General features: G+C 39.6%; 3 protein-coding genes across 3 annotated transcripts in view; all 3 read right to left on the bottom strand.

Moving 5' to 3' along the window:
* LOC119896541 (transmembrane protease serine 9-like) overlaps positions 1 to 17382 on the bottom strand; it is a 154865-nt gene that overhangs the window by 32030 nt on the left and 105453 nt on the right. The window lies entirely within an intron of this gene.
* Positions 1 to 17382, bottom strand: part of LOC119896550 (transmembrane protease serine 9-like) — a 134945-nt gene that overhangs the window by 89042 nt on the left and 28521 nt on the right. The window lies entirely within an intron of this gene.
* Positions 2456 to 14559, bottom strand: LOC119896570 (serine protease 33-like). Its single transcript, XM_038710053.1, has 7 exons — positions 14455 to 14559; positions 10321 to 10341; positions 10019 to 10181; positions 6723 to 6997; positions 4600 to 4745; positions 4289 to 4518; positions 2456 to 3402 (listed from the first exon to the last, which is right to left on the bottom strand). Exons 1-6 carry the CDS (start codon positions 14507 to 14509, stop codon positions 4291 to 4293), a joined length of 888 nt encoding a protein of 295 aa, XP_038565981.1. The 5' UTR covers positions 14510 to 14559; the 3' UTR covers positions 2456 to 3402; positions 4289 to 4290.

The following is a 17382-nucleotide window of genomic DNA, read 5'->3' as shown; positions in this document are numbered from 1 at the left end:
AGGCTCATCAGGCTACAAAAGGAGTGAACACTGGCCTTCTCATTGTTACAGAGGAAGTTGGAAGCAAGCAAGAGTTGCTGGCAAAAGAGATTGTGGATGTCGCTGTTGCCCTGGAGGAACACATCATTATGGACCACCTCAACAATGTTGCTAATACCTTTGCAATAGCATAGATTATCCCACAAGTATACATTTGCCTATAAAAAAAACTTTTCACGAACATCAGTAGCAGCAATTGTTCAGCCAAAGTTCAAGGACTCCGAAACTAGATGCTTCAAGGAAAGTGCAGTGACAACTTGGTCAAGTTAATGGCACCTATCACTGTGTCCGTTGGTCTGCTTTGAACTTGTTTATACACTAAAACTACATCACACTCAATCTCACAAACCAAACACACCGCCATGCCCACATACACATGAAATGGTTAAACACTCAGCACAAGGACTATTCTTAAAAGACAAGGGCCTGTAAAACTCACATAAATAATTTATATGATGTCAAATGTTATGAACAAGGTTGTATGACATTTGTTCAGAGTCTATATAATCGGCAAATTAAAAAAATTGTGCAATTTAACTACAGTTAGTTCAAAATTTGTGCTTATATTCTAGTGGATTTGTAGCACATTACAAAGGCTATGGCACCATCGCATCTGGTGGATGAAATTTGCTTTTACCTATTTAAATACTACATTGAATGTGTTTTTACATTTATTTGTTAATAGACTATAGCTATATAACTGTAATTTTACATATTTCACTTATTAGCCTATGTAAATAGCACACCATGCTGGGCTCATTTGGAATGAAGCTCAGCATTTAAACATGGTATTGATGAGCAGGTTATGGGTGGGTCCCTTGTATCGCACTACAGCTTACAGTAAGTATAAACTCTGGTAGCCTACTGTGTTGTGGAAGAATATTAGGCCACCACTTGTTTTCTACCCTTCCTGTGGCTCAAAACAAAAAAACAAAGGAGCTGTGGTTTATTTTCTCCAGCAACGGTGGGTACTGGGTTTTCAAACTGACTGGGTTCTGTACACCTGCGTCGTGCTGTGTGCAACAGCTGTGGTCTGCCTCCGTCCCCAGATTGGTCGAATATGATTGTAGAAGTGAACACTATTTACCATTACAGCCACCTACGAGAAAAGGATTTAAAGAAAATTTACTTTTTGCAAGATTCCGTCAAGCTGGGTTCAAAGTCACCAAAGTAAATATTCCTAATTCTGGATCGTTGCTTTGCTTGCAAGCCAGTCAAACATTCAGGATTCTCAAGTTTCTAGTCACCTATTGATTAAGTACGTCGGTGTCCAGGTAACATTTTGTTTGGGGCTGATCCAAAACAAAGGGTTACCTGAGTGTTTATCAAGGGTTTTTCCTCAATACTACGGTAGTATATACCACTACGGTTAGGGGATTAGGGTTAGTTGCCATACTGACAACTAGCACTGGATTACTATGATGGTGTATAATAATAATAATAATAAATTTTATTTATAATGCACTTTACATTTCAGGGAAATCTCAAAGTGCTAATGGTATGGTAACATTAGCTATTTAGATAGCAAAACGTTAGCCGTAATGTTAACTGCTGTTGCCGCTGTTCTCCACACTTGACTTTTTGAGTAACGTTGCTGCTGTCGACAGCGCTGTGTGAGATTATTGTCTTGAATATGACTGTTGAGAGAGAAAAGGCACTTTGTTGTTTGTTACAAGATGTTTGTTTCATTCAGTGATCGGTTCTTGTTGAAGTTCTGATGTCTCCACGTCTGCTAAACACAACTTAAACTGTAAGTACTGACAATAGTCTAGGCTACTTGACATTTGACTGCTGATTGTATATCTTCAAAGGACAACAAAAAAATACTGTTGCCTATTGTTGTTTACTGTCATTTTGAGGAGTTGCTCCCTTGTTCCATTTCTCCCACATCTGACATAATGGTCAACATAAACTGAGCCATCTTTTAGAGGAGTCTGTGAATGTCCAAGAGACCTTTTCAGTTCCGACTGACTGGTAGGGAAACTCAGCCAATTAACCACAGTGGAGTCGCCAAGATCATTAATTTTGTTAAGAAAAGTTTACTTTTGGCTCAGGCAAAGATGCCAACGATGGTCGTTCAGACTTGGCCTCGTGTGACTCTAACAACCAAAACAACTGTCGTTACAACAGCCAGGAACGAACCAGCAGTATTGATGATCTGCATGAAAACACAGCATTTGAGACTCGTAGCTACAGATTCAAGCACTTGTAGTTAGTGACTTTTGTTTGAACTAGAAAAATATCCAAGATTTAAAAAAATATTTATTTATAAATATTGTAATTGTGTACACATCTGATTGCATGAATTCACATACTGATTTGCGGATGTGCACATTTTGTCTCTGTGTTCACATTTTGATGAGTGTGTGTGTGTTTTGCACCATATTCACTTAAGCAACTGCAGCAAAAATGTGAGCATTTTTTCATTTGCTATTTTTTTTATTTTGATTTACATGTTTCACTACAAAAACACAACTTCAGCCTCCAAAATGACCATACAGTTGAATCAGCACGTCTCTAAAACAGTTTCAACACAAACAGATTATAACCATCATGAAGGAGGATTTACTGCAGGACATTTAGATTAGACTGCATGAGTTGAGTTCACACATGTGCTCAAAGCCGACAGAAAGGATTTCCCTTAATTAAAAACCAGGTTATTGTGATAAAAAAATCAAAGGGGTTAATAGTTCAGCACTTTCACATCTACAGGACAGTTGTTGCCACGGCAAAACTTGACAAGACTTAATATTGACATTTATCTTTCAAACCAAATTATTATCAATGTAAAGTTCAGTTTAAGTATTTTTTAGAGCAAAAGCTGCTTGTTCACTTTAGATATAATTGTACATTAAGGTACACTAGCTCCAGTTGGTAGATGATGGACATGTGTTCCTCTGACCTCTAAAATATGCTCCTTTAAGTTTCCATTGACAGCATTAGTTTAATTCTATCTGCAATGTAATCAATTAACACCATCCAGTTATTTGAGAGGGAAGTTTTATGTAAATGACAAATCTTTTCATCTTTTCTTTGCGTAAAATCTGGATCCTTGACACGCTGTTATGCCAGGCTACATATACCTACATTTGTTCGGTGCTGCTTAAACAATTCATTGTTATTCATTTATTAATTTTACACCCTTCATTTTAGAGAGAAAGCAGTTTCCATCCAGAGATGAGGAATTGGAAGAAGAAGAAGGGGGAGTGAGCAGGAGCGCCCCCGCTGGTAGTTGGTATGTTGCCGGCAGCTGTGCTGTTGTTGCTGGTGGTGTTGGTGTCTGAGCCAGGAAGGTGGTGTTGTTTCCAACTAACAACACTGCTGCCTGGAACCAAGAGCCGCTCTGCTCACCGCCAGATCACCCTGAACAAACAAACAGGACAGATGTTCAATGTGTCCTACTGATGTAATTCTTATCCATTGCTGCTAGCTAGTGGCCTTTTTATGCACTCATTTAACACCTTTATTTTCTATTTAAACACTTTTCCATGGTAACGTTATTAATTCAATTAGTATTGTCTGTGCTAGTAGCGGAACTTCCCCACTATGTTGTTTATATATTTTGGTTAGTTCAATCCCTTTGATACTCCACTAAAAGTTCAGAAAGTCAAATTACATTGTTTTGTTATATAGTGACTAAGTAAAGTAAATCAAACACTTGATTGACTTGTGTAAAGTGTAACTGGACGTTGCATTTTTGCTAATATGACCGGATGTTGCAGATAGACCGAGGAGCCCTACATGTCCAAAAACAACACCAAAGTTCTTGACCATTACTGGGGCACAGCACAAGAATACAGGGGCAGGTGCCCCAGTAAAAAGTGTCTGGCGACACCTATGGTCCTGACTGACATGTCTAGATACAATGTAACTAATACTTTATCACACAGAACCCACAAGGGAACTTGCATTCATGGCATAGGGTTAAACGAGGGTCGAGAGATCTGAATCTCAGGAGTTTCTTCTTTAAGTGAAGGAACTGCAAAAAATCTTCTTTTGCAGGAATGAGACTGTTACGTTGCGTACAAAAATCTAGTTTGGGATCCAAAATTGTGTTTGGTAAACACAAAACAAAAGAAAAACCGTCTGCTCTTCACCTAGTTAGTGAGTTAATGTGCTAACTACTGTACCTCAGCCTTCATTGCAGGGTGTTACTGGAAAGACTTCCTTCCGTTGGGATATGCAAATGTTAGGATCATTAGGCGAAATGTAGGATGAAAATCGAACTTTGGACATTGCAAGCACTTACGTTCAGTCAGTACAGGTGACGCTAAGGTCGCCATCCTTCCCAGTGGACTTGAAGGTGATGTAGCCTGGCCAGTTGCTGGTGATCTGCTTGTTGATCCAGGAATTATAACGGGACACTCTGGTATAGACTCCTGGGACATTAGGTTCAGCACAGCCATTTCCAAAACTCACGATTCCCCCCTGGATCCAGCGGCCGCCCTGCTTGCTCACCATCGGACCTCCTGAATCCCCCTTTAAAGAAAGAAACATTTAGGAGAAGGAATCTTTACAGAAGTTGAATTGTAACACAAACACAGGTGTAAAAATGATCACCTGACAGGAGTCCTTCCCTCCAGCACTAAACCCAGCGCACATCATGTTACTTGTGATTTTGCCCACTCCGTAGGCACAGGTACACTCTCTGTTCCCCACAATCGGCAGCTTCACCTCCATGAGGTTTCCCGGGTAAGGAAGGGGCACTGAGGAGACACAAATTCAGTTTAGTAAACAACACAAGAGCTGAAATGTGTTTTAAAATGTTTTTACACAAAATGAATATTTTTATTTTGTATAGGCTTCGGCCATCGCATAAGCACAGTACTAATAGAGCTTTTTCCACACCCACCACTCTGCCTATACATTGGGGTGAGACGGACAATCAGCTCCCAAGAGCCACTAAAGAGCTAAGATTGAATATACTTGTACACACGGACCTTTACAGTGTGCTATCTTTAAACAAACATAAATTAGCTAGCTCGTTGTGTGTGCTGTATGTTGTGGTCATAACAAGCTAGCAAATATTAAATTTACTAGTGTAGTAAATATTGCAATATTAAAACACAAAGAAATTTAACTGTTCTCTCCTTTATCAAAGGAAAAATTCTATGATGCTGTTGTAGGGTACCTTTTAACCCCATAAGTGTATATTTGTAAAACAAGCACACTGTATGAGCCAGCTTGAAATGAGAATAACTTAAATTAAGCCCACTTGTAGTTTAATGAAATGTCCTCCTTTCTGATCCATTTTTATTGCAATTATGACTAAAGGTGATCACAGCATTTTCTTTGCATTGTTTTAACTTACTGATATAAAGTGCACCTACTGTCTATTTGTCTGCCAGTGTTATCATAAAAGTGAATTTGATGATATTGACCACTTTTGTGACAGTTGCATCACATGTAAACATCAGCTAATGTGCACATTTATTTTTATTTTCAGGAAGAAAGATGAAATATAAAAGGAAACAATATGTCAAAAAAGAAGCGTGTCCTCTTTACCAAGAGGTTACTTCCTTAAATGGTACCTGCCACCTATTTCCAGGAAAAACGCCTAAAATAACATACCCAAAATAAATCAGTAATAACTCCTCAACCATTAGGCCTAGATGCATAATTTGAAAGGTCAGAGGCAAAGGACTATGAATCAACTGTAAATGAACCTATTTATTTTTCTATTAAAGAGTAAACGGAGATGCAATAAAGGAAAGTATGATATTTTCATCCACGCTTGGTATAAAATCTTTTAATCTTTTAATAGCAATATCACCATTAAAACCATCATCCAACTCACTGTAATGCAACTGAATATCTACTAATACACCTGGAATACAACTGTAACTGTAAACCTGTAAACCTTACTATTACTATGCATTATCTTTTTATGTACATCGAGAGAAGCCAAACTAAATTTCATAATATAAGTATAATGACAATAAACATTAACATTTCTATTCTATTCTTACATAATTTATTTTAGCCAAAACGGCCTTGCTTTTGGCTTTGACGTTGGCTAAGGGAGTTTGATCTGTCTGCTCTCTGTGACCCCTTCATGCCTCAGAATTCAGAGTGATGGGAGCTCGGCCTTTTGGCGCCCTAATCCAGCCTTTATGGCCAACAGCATCACTAGCTCATTCAGATCGAGGGTGATTACTTTGGATGGTTTCTTTCCTTCTCCTCACAGGTCAGAGGAGGGAGCTCCGTCATCAGAGCGCACTCCACCAGAGGAATCTCATCCTCTCTGTTGCTGCACAGAGGAATGACAGTGTAAGACCTTTGCACTTCTTTGTCATCCCCTTGTTCTAATTATTATTCGGTTTTATCTGCGGGACATCTCCCTGTTCTCCGTGACTCACTCTGCGCTGAGTGTTCTGTCAGAAGGATTGCTGTCAGTGAATGTGCTCGGACCCCCTCCTAACTGCTTGGTGACACATGGAGAGCTGTCCTCATTGTTGGCTCTACTCCACTCCCGAATTATAAAATATTTAAACTAATTCACAAAACTGTGTGTGTTTATTAATGTCACAAACAGATTATGATAAAAGTATCCTACACACAGATAGTTACAGGAAGGTTTTGTTGCTCCCCTGGGTAAAGGAAATTTCTGAAATAAAACAGTTGTTGCCACCATCGTAGTCAGGCTCTAAAAATAAATGTAACCCAGGTACTTTCTAACCCACCTCCAGTTCCAACATCCCCAAAGCCGGTGACCCAGGAGACAGTGTCGTTGTAGAAGGTGCTGCCTGTGGCTGCCAGACAGACGGGCTGGATGTAGTTGGTGAATTTCACCGGTGAGGAGAGCTTCAGGAGGCAGATGTCGTTGTTATAAGTTTTGGACTTATAGCCGGGATGAATTATAATCTTTGAGACTTTCCGAGACACCTGATAGGGGTTTTTTCCCTCTAGACTCTGGAGACCCAGAACCACAGTCAGAGTGCTCATGCTTATGTCTTCTCTGAGGTAATCAGAAGAGAAACAAAACAGTGCAAAGTCATGAAAAGCAGAACTCAGACACTCAGGCCCTTTTAAGACAACTTCTGGTATAAATTGTATCGAGCCTGATAGATGGAGAGATAACAGAGAGATATCATTCCCAAAAACTACACATTTTTATCCTCTTAATATTATAAATCATTCCCTCAACTTCGTCATTCATGTGCTCTGTGACATTTTTCATGACCTCAAGTCCTAATTACAAAGTTGTTCCCTAAAATGAATAATTTCCGTGAATAGTTTCCGTCTGCACATATATTCCATGTTATCTGGTGCAGTGGAGAACTCCATAAAACTAAGGATGAGGGAATGTTACATTCTCCTTGTTACATCCACCCCTCCGCTGGTCATGATGTACATGTCTATATGATGGTGACTTATGTTTCAATTTCAATTTCAATTTCAATTTTATTTATATAGCTCCAAATCACAACAACAGTTATCTCACAGCGCTTTTCATAAAAGAGCAGGTCTAGACCGTACTCTGTGGTGTTATTTACAGAAGCCCAACAATTTTATGTGTCTGTTTTTTTCCCTCAGGTGTTTCAGGTCTGGGTGACGAGGGGAGAAACTCATAAGAGGGGGTTGGGTGCTTGGCTTTCGCTCTTGTCCACCTTCAAGCCATGGCAGCAACAGACCACAGAGAGGGCTGTTGATTTGTATTCCTTTCTCGGATATTTCTGATGGGACTGGTTGTTTAGTTTTCGTTATTTCTGTTTGTTTAGTTAGGGATTGGTTTAGGGTAGAGGGGAAACCTCCAGATCCTACGGCGATTGTGGGTTGGTCTGGAGGGCTTCGCTTTCTTTTTGTCTTGTTGTTTTGTTTTGTTTGAATTAATTTCTGAATTAATTTCAGGTTTATTTCAATAAACTTGTGTTTTTTTGCATAACTCCTGGACTCTTAATTATGTTCGACCTCCATTGTAACGAGCTTTGGTGGGGGTCGTAACAGGGCAGTGTTCCTGGGCTCCAGTGTGGCCAGCGTATACTAGACTTCCTGCTCTGTGCACCTGGCTTGTTAGCAAGAATAAATTTAAAACATTAGAATTTCAAAATAAAACTTGTGGTTAACTTATATGATGTAACTTAACAGTATTAATAATAATAACTTTTTTATAGCACCTTTCACGGGACCCAAGGACGCTTTACACATAACTACAGAGACAGAACAATAAAAAAGTCATTCAGGATTGAATGGGGGCTGCGACACTAAAGGCTCTGTCCCCAAAAGTCGGGAGTCTAGTGTGGGGGACAGAAAGCAGGCCCTTGTTGGTGGACCACAGATTCCTTGAGGGGTGTAGGGGTGGAAAAGATCCAGTAGGTACTCGGGGCAGTGGCATGGAGATTTATAGGTGAGGAGTAAGACTTTGTAGCTGATGCGGAATTTGACCGGGAGATAGCGAAGCTGAGCAAGGATTGGGGTGATGTGCTACTACAACCTAGTGTGAGTTTGACATGTGACTGGGATGAAAGGGTGGAGTCCAAAATTACACCAAGGTTGCGGACTTCTTGGGATGGAGCAACCATCCACTTTGAGGAGTAGATCATCTACCCTCTGGAGCAACGGCTTGGGGGCCACTAACATTAGCCCTGTTTTGCTGCTGTTTAGTTTGAGTAGGTTATATGACATCCAGGTTTTTATTTCATTCAGACAGTCAACAAGTCACAGAGGGGGAAGCTGAGTGGATGGTTTAGTGCAAAGATACAGCTGTGTGTCATCAGCATAACAGTGGAACCTGAAACCATGGTGACGTATTATCTGGCCAAGGGGGAGCATGTAAATGGTGAAAGTGAAGAACTGTTTCCTATTAGAGAGATATGACTGGAGCCAGGAGAGTGCTGAACCGTTGAGGCCAACACATTCAGATAGACGGTCGAGAAGGATGGGATGGGAAACTGTGTCAAAGGCTGCTGAGAGATCTACAAGAATGAGGATGCTTATATGTCCAGAATCAACAGCGAGGAGGACAGTGAGGAGGTAATTAGTGATTTTAATAAGGGCGGTCACAGTGGTTAAGTGTGCTCTGAAGCCAGATTATAGGGGTTCATAGAAATCATAGTGGGACATGTGTTGAAGAAGTTGGGCAGCGACTGCTCTTTCCAGGATTTTGCTCAGGAAGGGAAGCAAAACTTATGCAACAGCTAAAAACAACACACCAGTCTCCAGTGTGAAAGTCTGGTTTCTGGCCCACCGTCCATCCCAACCACCACCTTATACTGACTTATTTTTATCCTACACCCGCCTTTAGCTTCCATAAATGATATGACAGGGCTTCCCCAACTGCACTGAAGTATGATGCCAAGGGGCTTCCCAGTGCATTATAAACTGCCGCAGGGGTCTTGACTATGTGTCCATATGTGACGACTTGGGAGTGAGAATGGGTTGCATGTGCAGATATCTGTTCATAGAGACTAGCTTGAGGGAACACATTTATTTATTTAAAAGTGCAGTAAGTTCGTGACTCAGTGTTTTCACGTGTTTTTACTTTTGTTATTATTAAAATAGCAATTATAGCTGGTTTAAACAGAATATCAATCTGGCCACTGACTTGCCAGAGGGGCTCTTGGGCCACTCACTTCTGGTTAGTTCTTTAGCTACTTAGGGCAAAAATTAAATCTAAAATGAAGCCAAAACTCTTCTTTCAGTGCCTCTTTTTAATTTTCTCCCCTGTATCTTAGTGCAGTTCTTCCCAACCTTGTTGGCTGGGGACGTTTCAGAATGTATCATTGTCTGCTTGCTACTCATCATCACAGGATGAAATTACACAGATTTTCTCCTTGATTGATGAATGATAAAATCATTTAAAATACAGCAGAACTATATTGTTCATCTTTCCTGTCCTGTCAATCATCTCGCGAACCCTCAGATTTATCTACTTTAGAGAGATCATAACCCCCAGGTTGGGAACCACAGCCTTAGAAAGGTTGTTTACGCTACTGCATGGCATGTTGTTTTTTGTTGCAGCCCTACCCTCAATGCTTACCTGTAGAAGCAGTGAGCAGCAGTCAGCACCCATTGATTGTTAATGAGGGATCCTCCACAGAAGTGGGACCCAGAGTCTTGCAGACTGGCCTGCCAGGGCCAGCTGCCTGCAGAGGCCACCTGTCCTCCAACAATCTTAGTGTTGAGCGGAGGCTGACCACACACTGAGGAGAGAGACAAAGCGGGGAAATAATAACAATAATAAAGCTATTAACAACATGTTTACGTCCCAAAAACATGTATAAAATGTCTCAATGACAGACTGATAGGGATAAAGAAGTGTGAGTAGAAACTTTGACTTACCATTGAGTTGTGAGTGAGAATCTGAAAACATGAAAGAAACAAAAAAATACAATTAAAAAAGCAATTTTGTATTTATATTTCTGATTAGGCTATGTCTTAGCAATATTAACGTACATTGTAGGAATTGTGTGATCTTTTGCAACATTTCTTACTAAACTTATTCAAACACAAATATGTTTGATAAGTGACAAACTTTTAACCATGTCCTCTCTCAGCTAACAGGCTGGAAAATAATTGTCCAGTTTCAGAAAAAGGACTTTGCATTTGTTAAGTCCTTATTTTCAACAATTTCTGCCACATTCAGTAACGAAAGTATTTGCTGTAACATGGAAGACAATTTACTGTCACGATCCTGGGCCCTGTTTCAGAAAACAGGCTTAACTCTGAGCTTATCCCTGAGCTCTGTGTTGATTAAGCCTGTGGTGGGAAACTCTTTTTGGTTTCAGAACAACTGATCAAAATTAGTTCAATCAACTCTGAGTATGTTGAGCCTGATGGAAGCGGTGCATGGGGATGAAAAAAAGCCATCATCAATGGAGCTTTGATACTAAGATTCACTGTGGCAACGGGTAAATAAAGGCAGAACCTCCATTTTAATTGGGTAGAGCTATAAATATGAATGCTGCCAACGCGGACCATGATAGGCTCTAAAATGCAGGAGTGGAGGAAGAATCAATACGTTAACATTAGTACTTTTTATACAGCGTTGCTCATTCATCATTTACCTGACTGGAATTTCCTTAATGAATGAACGTGCTGGAATTATCCTATCCTATTCCATTTTAAATAGGAAGGCTATATTTAATAAGCTGTAGCCTAACCCAATGGGACAAAATTCCGGTGACAACTGGCTACATGATTACGAAAATACAAACTCACTGTAAAGTTTTAGACGTCTATTTTACATCAATAAAATCTTGCTCATTTCATATTTTATTAATGCTGTCAAGACACATTCTGAATATACAGTATAATGTATTACAAATGTAAAAAGGTTAGATTGGAGTTTTAAGATGAAAGTAGAAAGTGCTATAATAAATAACTCTTATCCATCGTTTTCTGTGTACAGGGTCGCGGGGGGGCTGGAGCCAATCCCAGCTGACATTGGGCGAAAGGCGGGGTACATCCTGGACAGGTTGCCAGTCCATTGCAGGGCCACACAAAGACAAACAACCATTCAAACCTAAGGACAATTTTAGAGATTGACTTTTATACATACATTGACTTTTATTTTGGCATAATCATGAACTTCCTCTTAAGATGCAGTTACTGTCTGGGGCAACTGTTTTGATAAAAGCCTCATCCTGAGTTCCCTGTTAAGATACAGTTACTGTCTGGAGACTGTCTGGGGCTTTTGTTTTGAAAAACAAGGTCCATGCATAGCTCCTTGTTAAGATAAAGTTGCTCTATAGGGCCTTTATTTTGAAACAACAACTAGAGATCCCTGTTAAGTGCAGTTACTGAGACTTTCATTTTTTTTAAATGAGGTCAATCCATTGTTGCTGGCTAAGATACAATTACTTCCTGACATTCCTTTTATGATAAGGTTACCACAATGGGCTTTTACTGAAGATGCTGTGTGAGATTTGTGTGTGTGGTGTTACAAATGTGTGTGTGAAAGCAATGTAAAAACGTCCACCTTTCTGCCTCCCTCGTAAAAATTCTTATCTCAGTTCCTTTGAAAATCTATGTGGCAGTTGGCTGGGACTGTTGTCACTGTGAAGCTGACTGTCCCAATGGTGTTTATTTGTTTGCCTCTGAAGTTACATGTTAGCACCTGCACAAAATCCCCAACGTTTTGGTGTAAAACTGATTTATGAAGAGTAACAACTGTGGCGAGGAGAGTTACTTGAAGACCAATTTCAAATAAGATTTCAGTCAGTTAATCCTCCCACTCTAGTTGGGAACAATCCATCTCACTCACTATAAAGTACATGAAACTTATCCTTATGACTGTGTCTAATTTAAAGGTATAATTTAAGTGAGAAAGTTTGATTAACTTGAGACATTTTAAAGGCATTGGATGAGTGAGTTTGAGTGAGTTTTTCAAACTGACTTTCATTTTAATAATGTTTCAGAGAAAGTTGTAGTTTGAATATGATTTGAAAGTTGAATGATAAGAAAGTAGGAAAGATGTGGAACATTTTGATATTTGAATAGAGTTTCTAGCTCAAAGTATGAATTACTAGATGACAGTTGAAGAAGGTGTGAAAATGGTGAAAATTTTTATATTCCTTCCATTCATTTGAATATAAACACTGTCCTGGAAACAGGGGCGTAGGTATAGAGTGCAGACAGTGTAGCCGCGCTGGCACCCTACTGTACAGGGACCCATGTCGGGAGTGGGCCCGGCTAGGTTAGGAGCTGAACTTCATCAGTTACATGGTAAAAATACAACTCAGCCCATCATTTAACATTAGATTTACAAGTCACTTTATATATGAACAATGCTAAAGAAATATGGGATATATGTAAATATCCCCTCAAATGTGCACATCCACCTTTTCCATGGTGTCAGTCAGTAGTTTTTCCCCCCAAAAAGCCTGTAGCAAGCAAAGTATAGGCTAAAAGAAATATATTGCACAGAAATATATTGCACAGATTCTACAAAATTAATAATGTATTTTCTTTGATATTTATTCATTTTGTCCAAAGCAACCTACAATTGACCCTTCGCTAAGCCACGGCCCCCTTAGTTACTGTTGCTAAGTCCAACAAACTGCCGGAGCTGTTAGATTTTTATCATGGCGCTGCCGTTGTCCATTATTGCACAAATATTTACACATTTGTTGGAAAAAGTGATCTCAGAAAGAACCAGACAGGTTTGCAGTTGCATTGTAGACTTGACGTTTGTATTCAGGCTCAAACTGACTCAAATGGATGTGAAAAAAATTAAAGATAGAAGCTAAAGCCTACCAATCACACAGTACAAATGAACCACTGCATCCCCCGACGATTGAGACAAAACACAGGATCAACAGGATCAACACTGTTCCTGTAAAGCTGGGTAGGCCTCTGTTCATTATTACAATCGTTATTAAGCAACTAGGGGTTAAGTTTCTTGCTCATAGACACATAGGCGGATGTGTCACAGTGGGCAATTGAACCTGGGTCTCTCACACCAAAGGCATCCCTTACCCTCCGCCAGCACCACCCCTATTGGTATGCAATCATGATTGCTGGGTAATATGTGTATATTGTTTCCCAATCTATTTGATCATGTGACAAGAATACAAGACTTTTTAAAATACATTTTATGGGTGAAACGCAAAATCTGACGAAGATCAGCAGAGCACACCTGCATGCTAGCAGTCATACCGTTCTAACATAAAAGTTGGTTCAAGTAGACGCAGGAAAGAAAGGAATAGGAGGAGAGGGTTGCATAGCTCCCAAATTTGATTGTTTTGGAATTCTTTACTACTTTTTCTACGGATTCTGCAGTTCCCCTGTTTAAGATGCTGTTATCATTTCAGGGTTAGGTTGCCATTGAGCACCTGTTTGATTGTGTCTATGTGCTTATAGGCATTAAACTGTGTGTGCTCTGTAGCTGGCCAGTTTTCAGGATATTGTGTTGTTGATAAGAATTGCAGCGCTCATCTATTTTATTTACCATAATATCGGGCCTCTCTGCTGAAAGGAATGCGGTTGCCGTGCATTTCAGCACCACAGTGGACACTAAATCCGAATCATATTTAACAAAGTCTATTATTATTATGACTATTATTATTAATCACAAAGGTATACAGAAAGGAAAAGGTCTTGATGTTTCTCTCATAGGATGAATGCAAACAGTGACTGACAAAAATATAGAATTTATTTCTCTCAGCTGCCATCAAATTTCCTTTCATAATGATCTGCTAATACAGAGTAGTCTGTTACTGTCATACTGCATGTTAAACAACAACACTGAAGCAGTCCTTTGGAATGAATGTATGCTATTTCACTTTTATGCATCCAGGCGAAGTTGTAATTCAGTCTAAACAAAGCCATGAGTTCAGTGCAAAACTATTTTTATTCCATTACATTTAACGGATGTCTATAGTTACTGCTCACGTGCAGATTAATATCTTTTTAAAACTTCTTTACTTTTATAATTAAAAGATTATTCATCCTCACAGTGAGGAGGGTTCTTACCTTGTGTCAGGAGAGTCAGCAGAGTTGCCACACACATCACTTTGTAGAAAGCCATCGCTGCAAGTCCATATCATCAGAAATGCACCTGCTTTAATACCCTTCTTCTCTCCTCCCCTCTCTCCCTCCCTCCCTGCCTACCTCCAAGACAAGCCCAACTGTCCAATGACACGCCCAACATCTCACCTGTCACCTGTTTCACAAAACATCAAAAATGTCACATTTATGACCTAAGTACATTTACTAAAGTACTGTTCTTAAGTATAATAATGGAGTACTTGAGAATTTCCACCTTCCAACTTCAAATAAGTTATAATCAAGCATGTAAGGAGTCTAGCTAATAAGTATAGCTATGTTAATGTTAGAATACAGCTAGGTTGTTGAAGTTAGCATGCTATTACCACAAATTTTAAATCCTTAACTACCAACCAATTTGTCTGCCTTCTCTTTCTGTGGATCTAACACCCCACATAATAAGTTAAGTTATGAATATGATTTGGATTGTGATATTAAAGATAAGAATAGGCCCAAGTATGTGATGTCACTCTTTGACACTAAGCCTAAATCTTCTATGCTGGCATTTCCCTGGCACGCTGCTACGTAACACGGCCCCCTGAGGATTGGATCGCCTATCGGGAGCTTCATCCACTTGGATGATATGAAAAAATAGAAGATCGCCCAACTCTAGTTGTAGCTGAGAACAAGGTGAAGCTAATTTCAACTGCTTTTTATTCTGCTGGGAAAAAACCCTGCACACATTTCAAATACTAATGAATAAACAAGTCAAACAGCCTCTGGCTTCCTGTGAACAAATGAACTTCATTTGGAACAAGATGAACGAGTAATCAGTGTCACCACAATAAAGCCAAATGTCATTTTTTATTGCAGGCCATGTGCATCCATTACTTCAAGAATATTTCTCAGCAGGTTTTTGCAAAAGGCTTAGATCTTTTCTTCTAACAAGAAAGAAATTGCCATTATATGGGACAATGTTTAGATATTTTACTTAAGTAAGACGACCATCCTTTAGTCCTTAAAACAGATAAAGTTATTATTATAGGGGATTTTAATATTCATGTGGACATTCTTTATGATATGTCTATCTGATAGTGCTGTAGCTAAATTTAAGAAAGCGATTCCATGAGCTTTTAATTTATTACCATGTCTCAAAGTAACGGAGGGCTCCTATGCTAATTTCAGTCCCTCCCAAATCGATCATCCTATTGATAGTGCTGCAGGCTCGCTGCGAATGACACTCGACTTTGTGCCCCCTCTAAAAAAGAAGATAATAAAAAAAAAGATGGTTAGCTCCATGGTATAACACTGACACTTGTAAATAAAAAGCAAATATCGCGGAAACTTGAGAGGAATTGGCGTTCCACCAAACTGGAAAATTCTTGTTTAATTTGGCAAGATAGTCTTAAAACTTATAGGAAGGTCCTCCGTAATGCCAGAGCAGCGTACTACTCGTCATTAATAGAGGACAATAGGAACAACCCCAGGTTTCTTTTCAGCACTGTAGCCAGGCTGACAGAGAGTCACAGCTCTATTGAGCCAAGTATTCCCATAGCTCTCAGTAGTTACGATTTCATGAGCTTCTTTAATGATAAAATTCTAACTATTAGAAACAAAATTCACCAAGACCTGCCCTCAACTGGCACCAACTTATCTCTTAACTCAGGAACCTTAGAAACAGCTGTAGAACCAGATATATGTTTAGACTGTTTTGCTTCCCTCAACCTTTACCAACTAACTTCAATAATTTCTTCATCTAAACCATCAACCTGCCTCTTAGACCCCATCCCGACTAGGCTGCTTAAAGATGTTCTACCCTTAGTCAGCACCTCTATACTAGATATGATCAATCTATCTTTATCAACAGGTTATTTACCACAGTACTTTAAAGTACCTGTAATTAAACCTCTTCTGAAAAAGCCCAAACTTGATCCGGATGTTTTATCAAACTATAGACCTATATCTAACCTTCCATTTCTCTCTAAGGTTCTGGAGAAAGCAGTTGCTAAACAGCTGTGTAACTTTCTACAGAGCAATAGTTTATTTGAGGATTTTCAGTCAGGATTTAGAGCTCATCATAGCACAGAGACAGCACTGGTGAAAATTACTAATAACCTCCTCATTGCATCAGACAAAGGACTTGACTCTGTACTGGTTTTATTAGATCTTAGTGCTGCATTTGATACCATTGACCATCAGATCCTATTACAGAGACTGGAATATTTCATTGCCGTTAAAGGAACCGCTCTAAGTTGGTTTAAGTCCTATTTATCAGATCGATCTCAGTTTGTACATGTTAATGATGAATCGTACATGCATGCCAAAGTTAGTCATGGAGTTCCTCAAGGATCTGTCCTCAGACCAATCCTGTCTTTTGTTGGTCCTTCATAGAAACCGTCTGACTGCCTGACACATGTACAAGCCATATAGTAACATGATTCGCCTGTGCTTTAACTCTTGTGAAACCCTGCGGGGTCAGGAGTGGGTGTGGCCTATCTCTCTGTCTTACTTGTAGAGGAAGAGCTGATTGTGGTAACTGGAGGCACCTGGGTCCAGTGGCCTTGAGTATATGCTATTTGTAACTCTGTCTTCTCATTCAGCGGGGGGCTGCTGTTGAGACCAGGTCAGACCTCCGTGCGGGCCGGCTCCCCGGTTTACGGTTTGGTTTTGGTTTGTTGCTTTGCGGTATTTACCTTGTTTTTGCCTATAACCTTCACTCATATACATTCATGCAACCATCATCCTGCACAGACACTGCTGAAACCACAGACTACATACCTCATACTTTAATCATGTTAGTTTGAAAAAACTCTTAATTTGGCTTTTATTTGTTAAATAAACAGTTTATTAACCATGTTTACCATGGTGTGTCTCCCTTTTGTTGTGGCCTTTTGAGCCAGGTCATAACACTCTGAT

Source organism: Micropterus salmoides, unplaced genomic scaffold (assembly GCF_014851395.1).
Source record: "Micropterus salmoides isolate LMB-PRFRI ecotype aquatic unplaced genomic scaffold, ASM1485139v1 Ms_hic_scaffold_10, whole genome shotgun sequence".
NCBI classification, from domain to species: domain Eukaryota; kingdom Metazoa; phylum Chordata; class Actinopteri; order Centrarchiformes; family Centrarchidae; genus Micropterus; species Micropterus salmoides.
The sequence above is the reverse complement of the archived record's forward strand: the minus strand, read 5'-3'. Positions and strand labels throughout refer to the sequence as shown.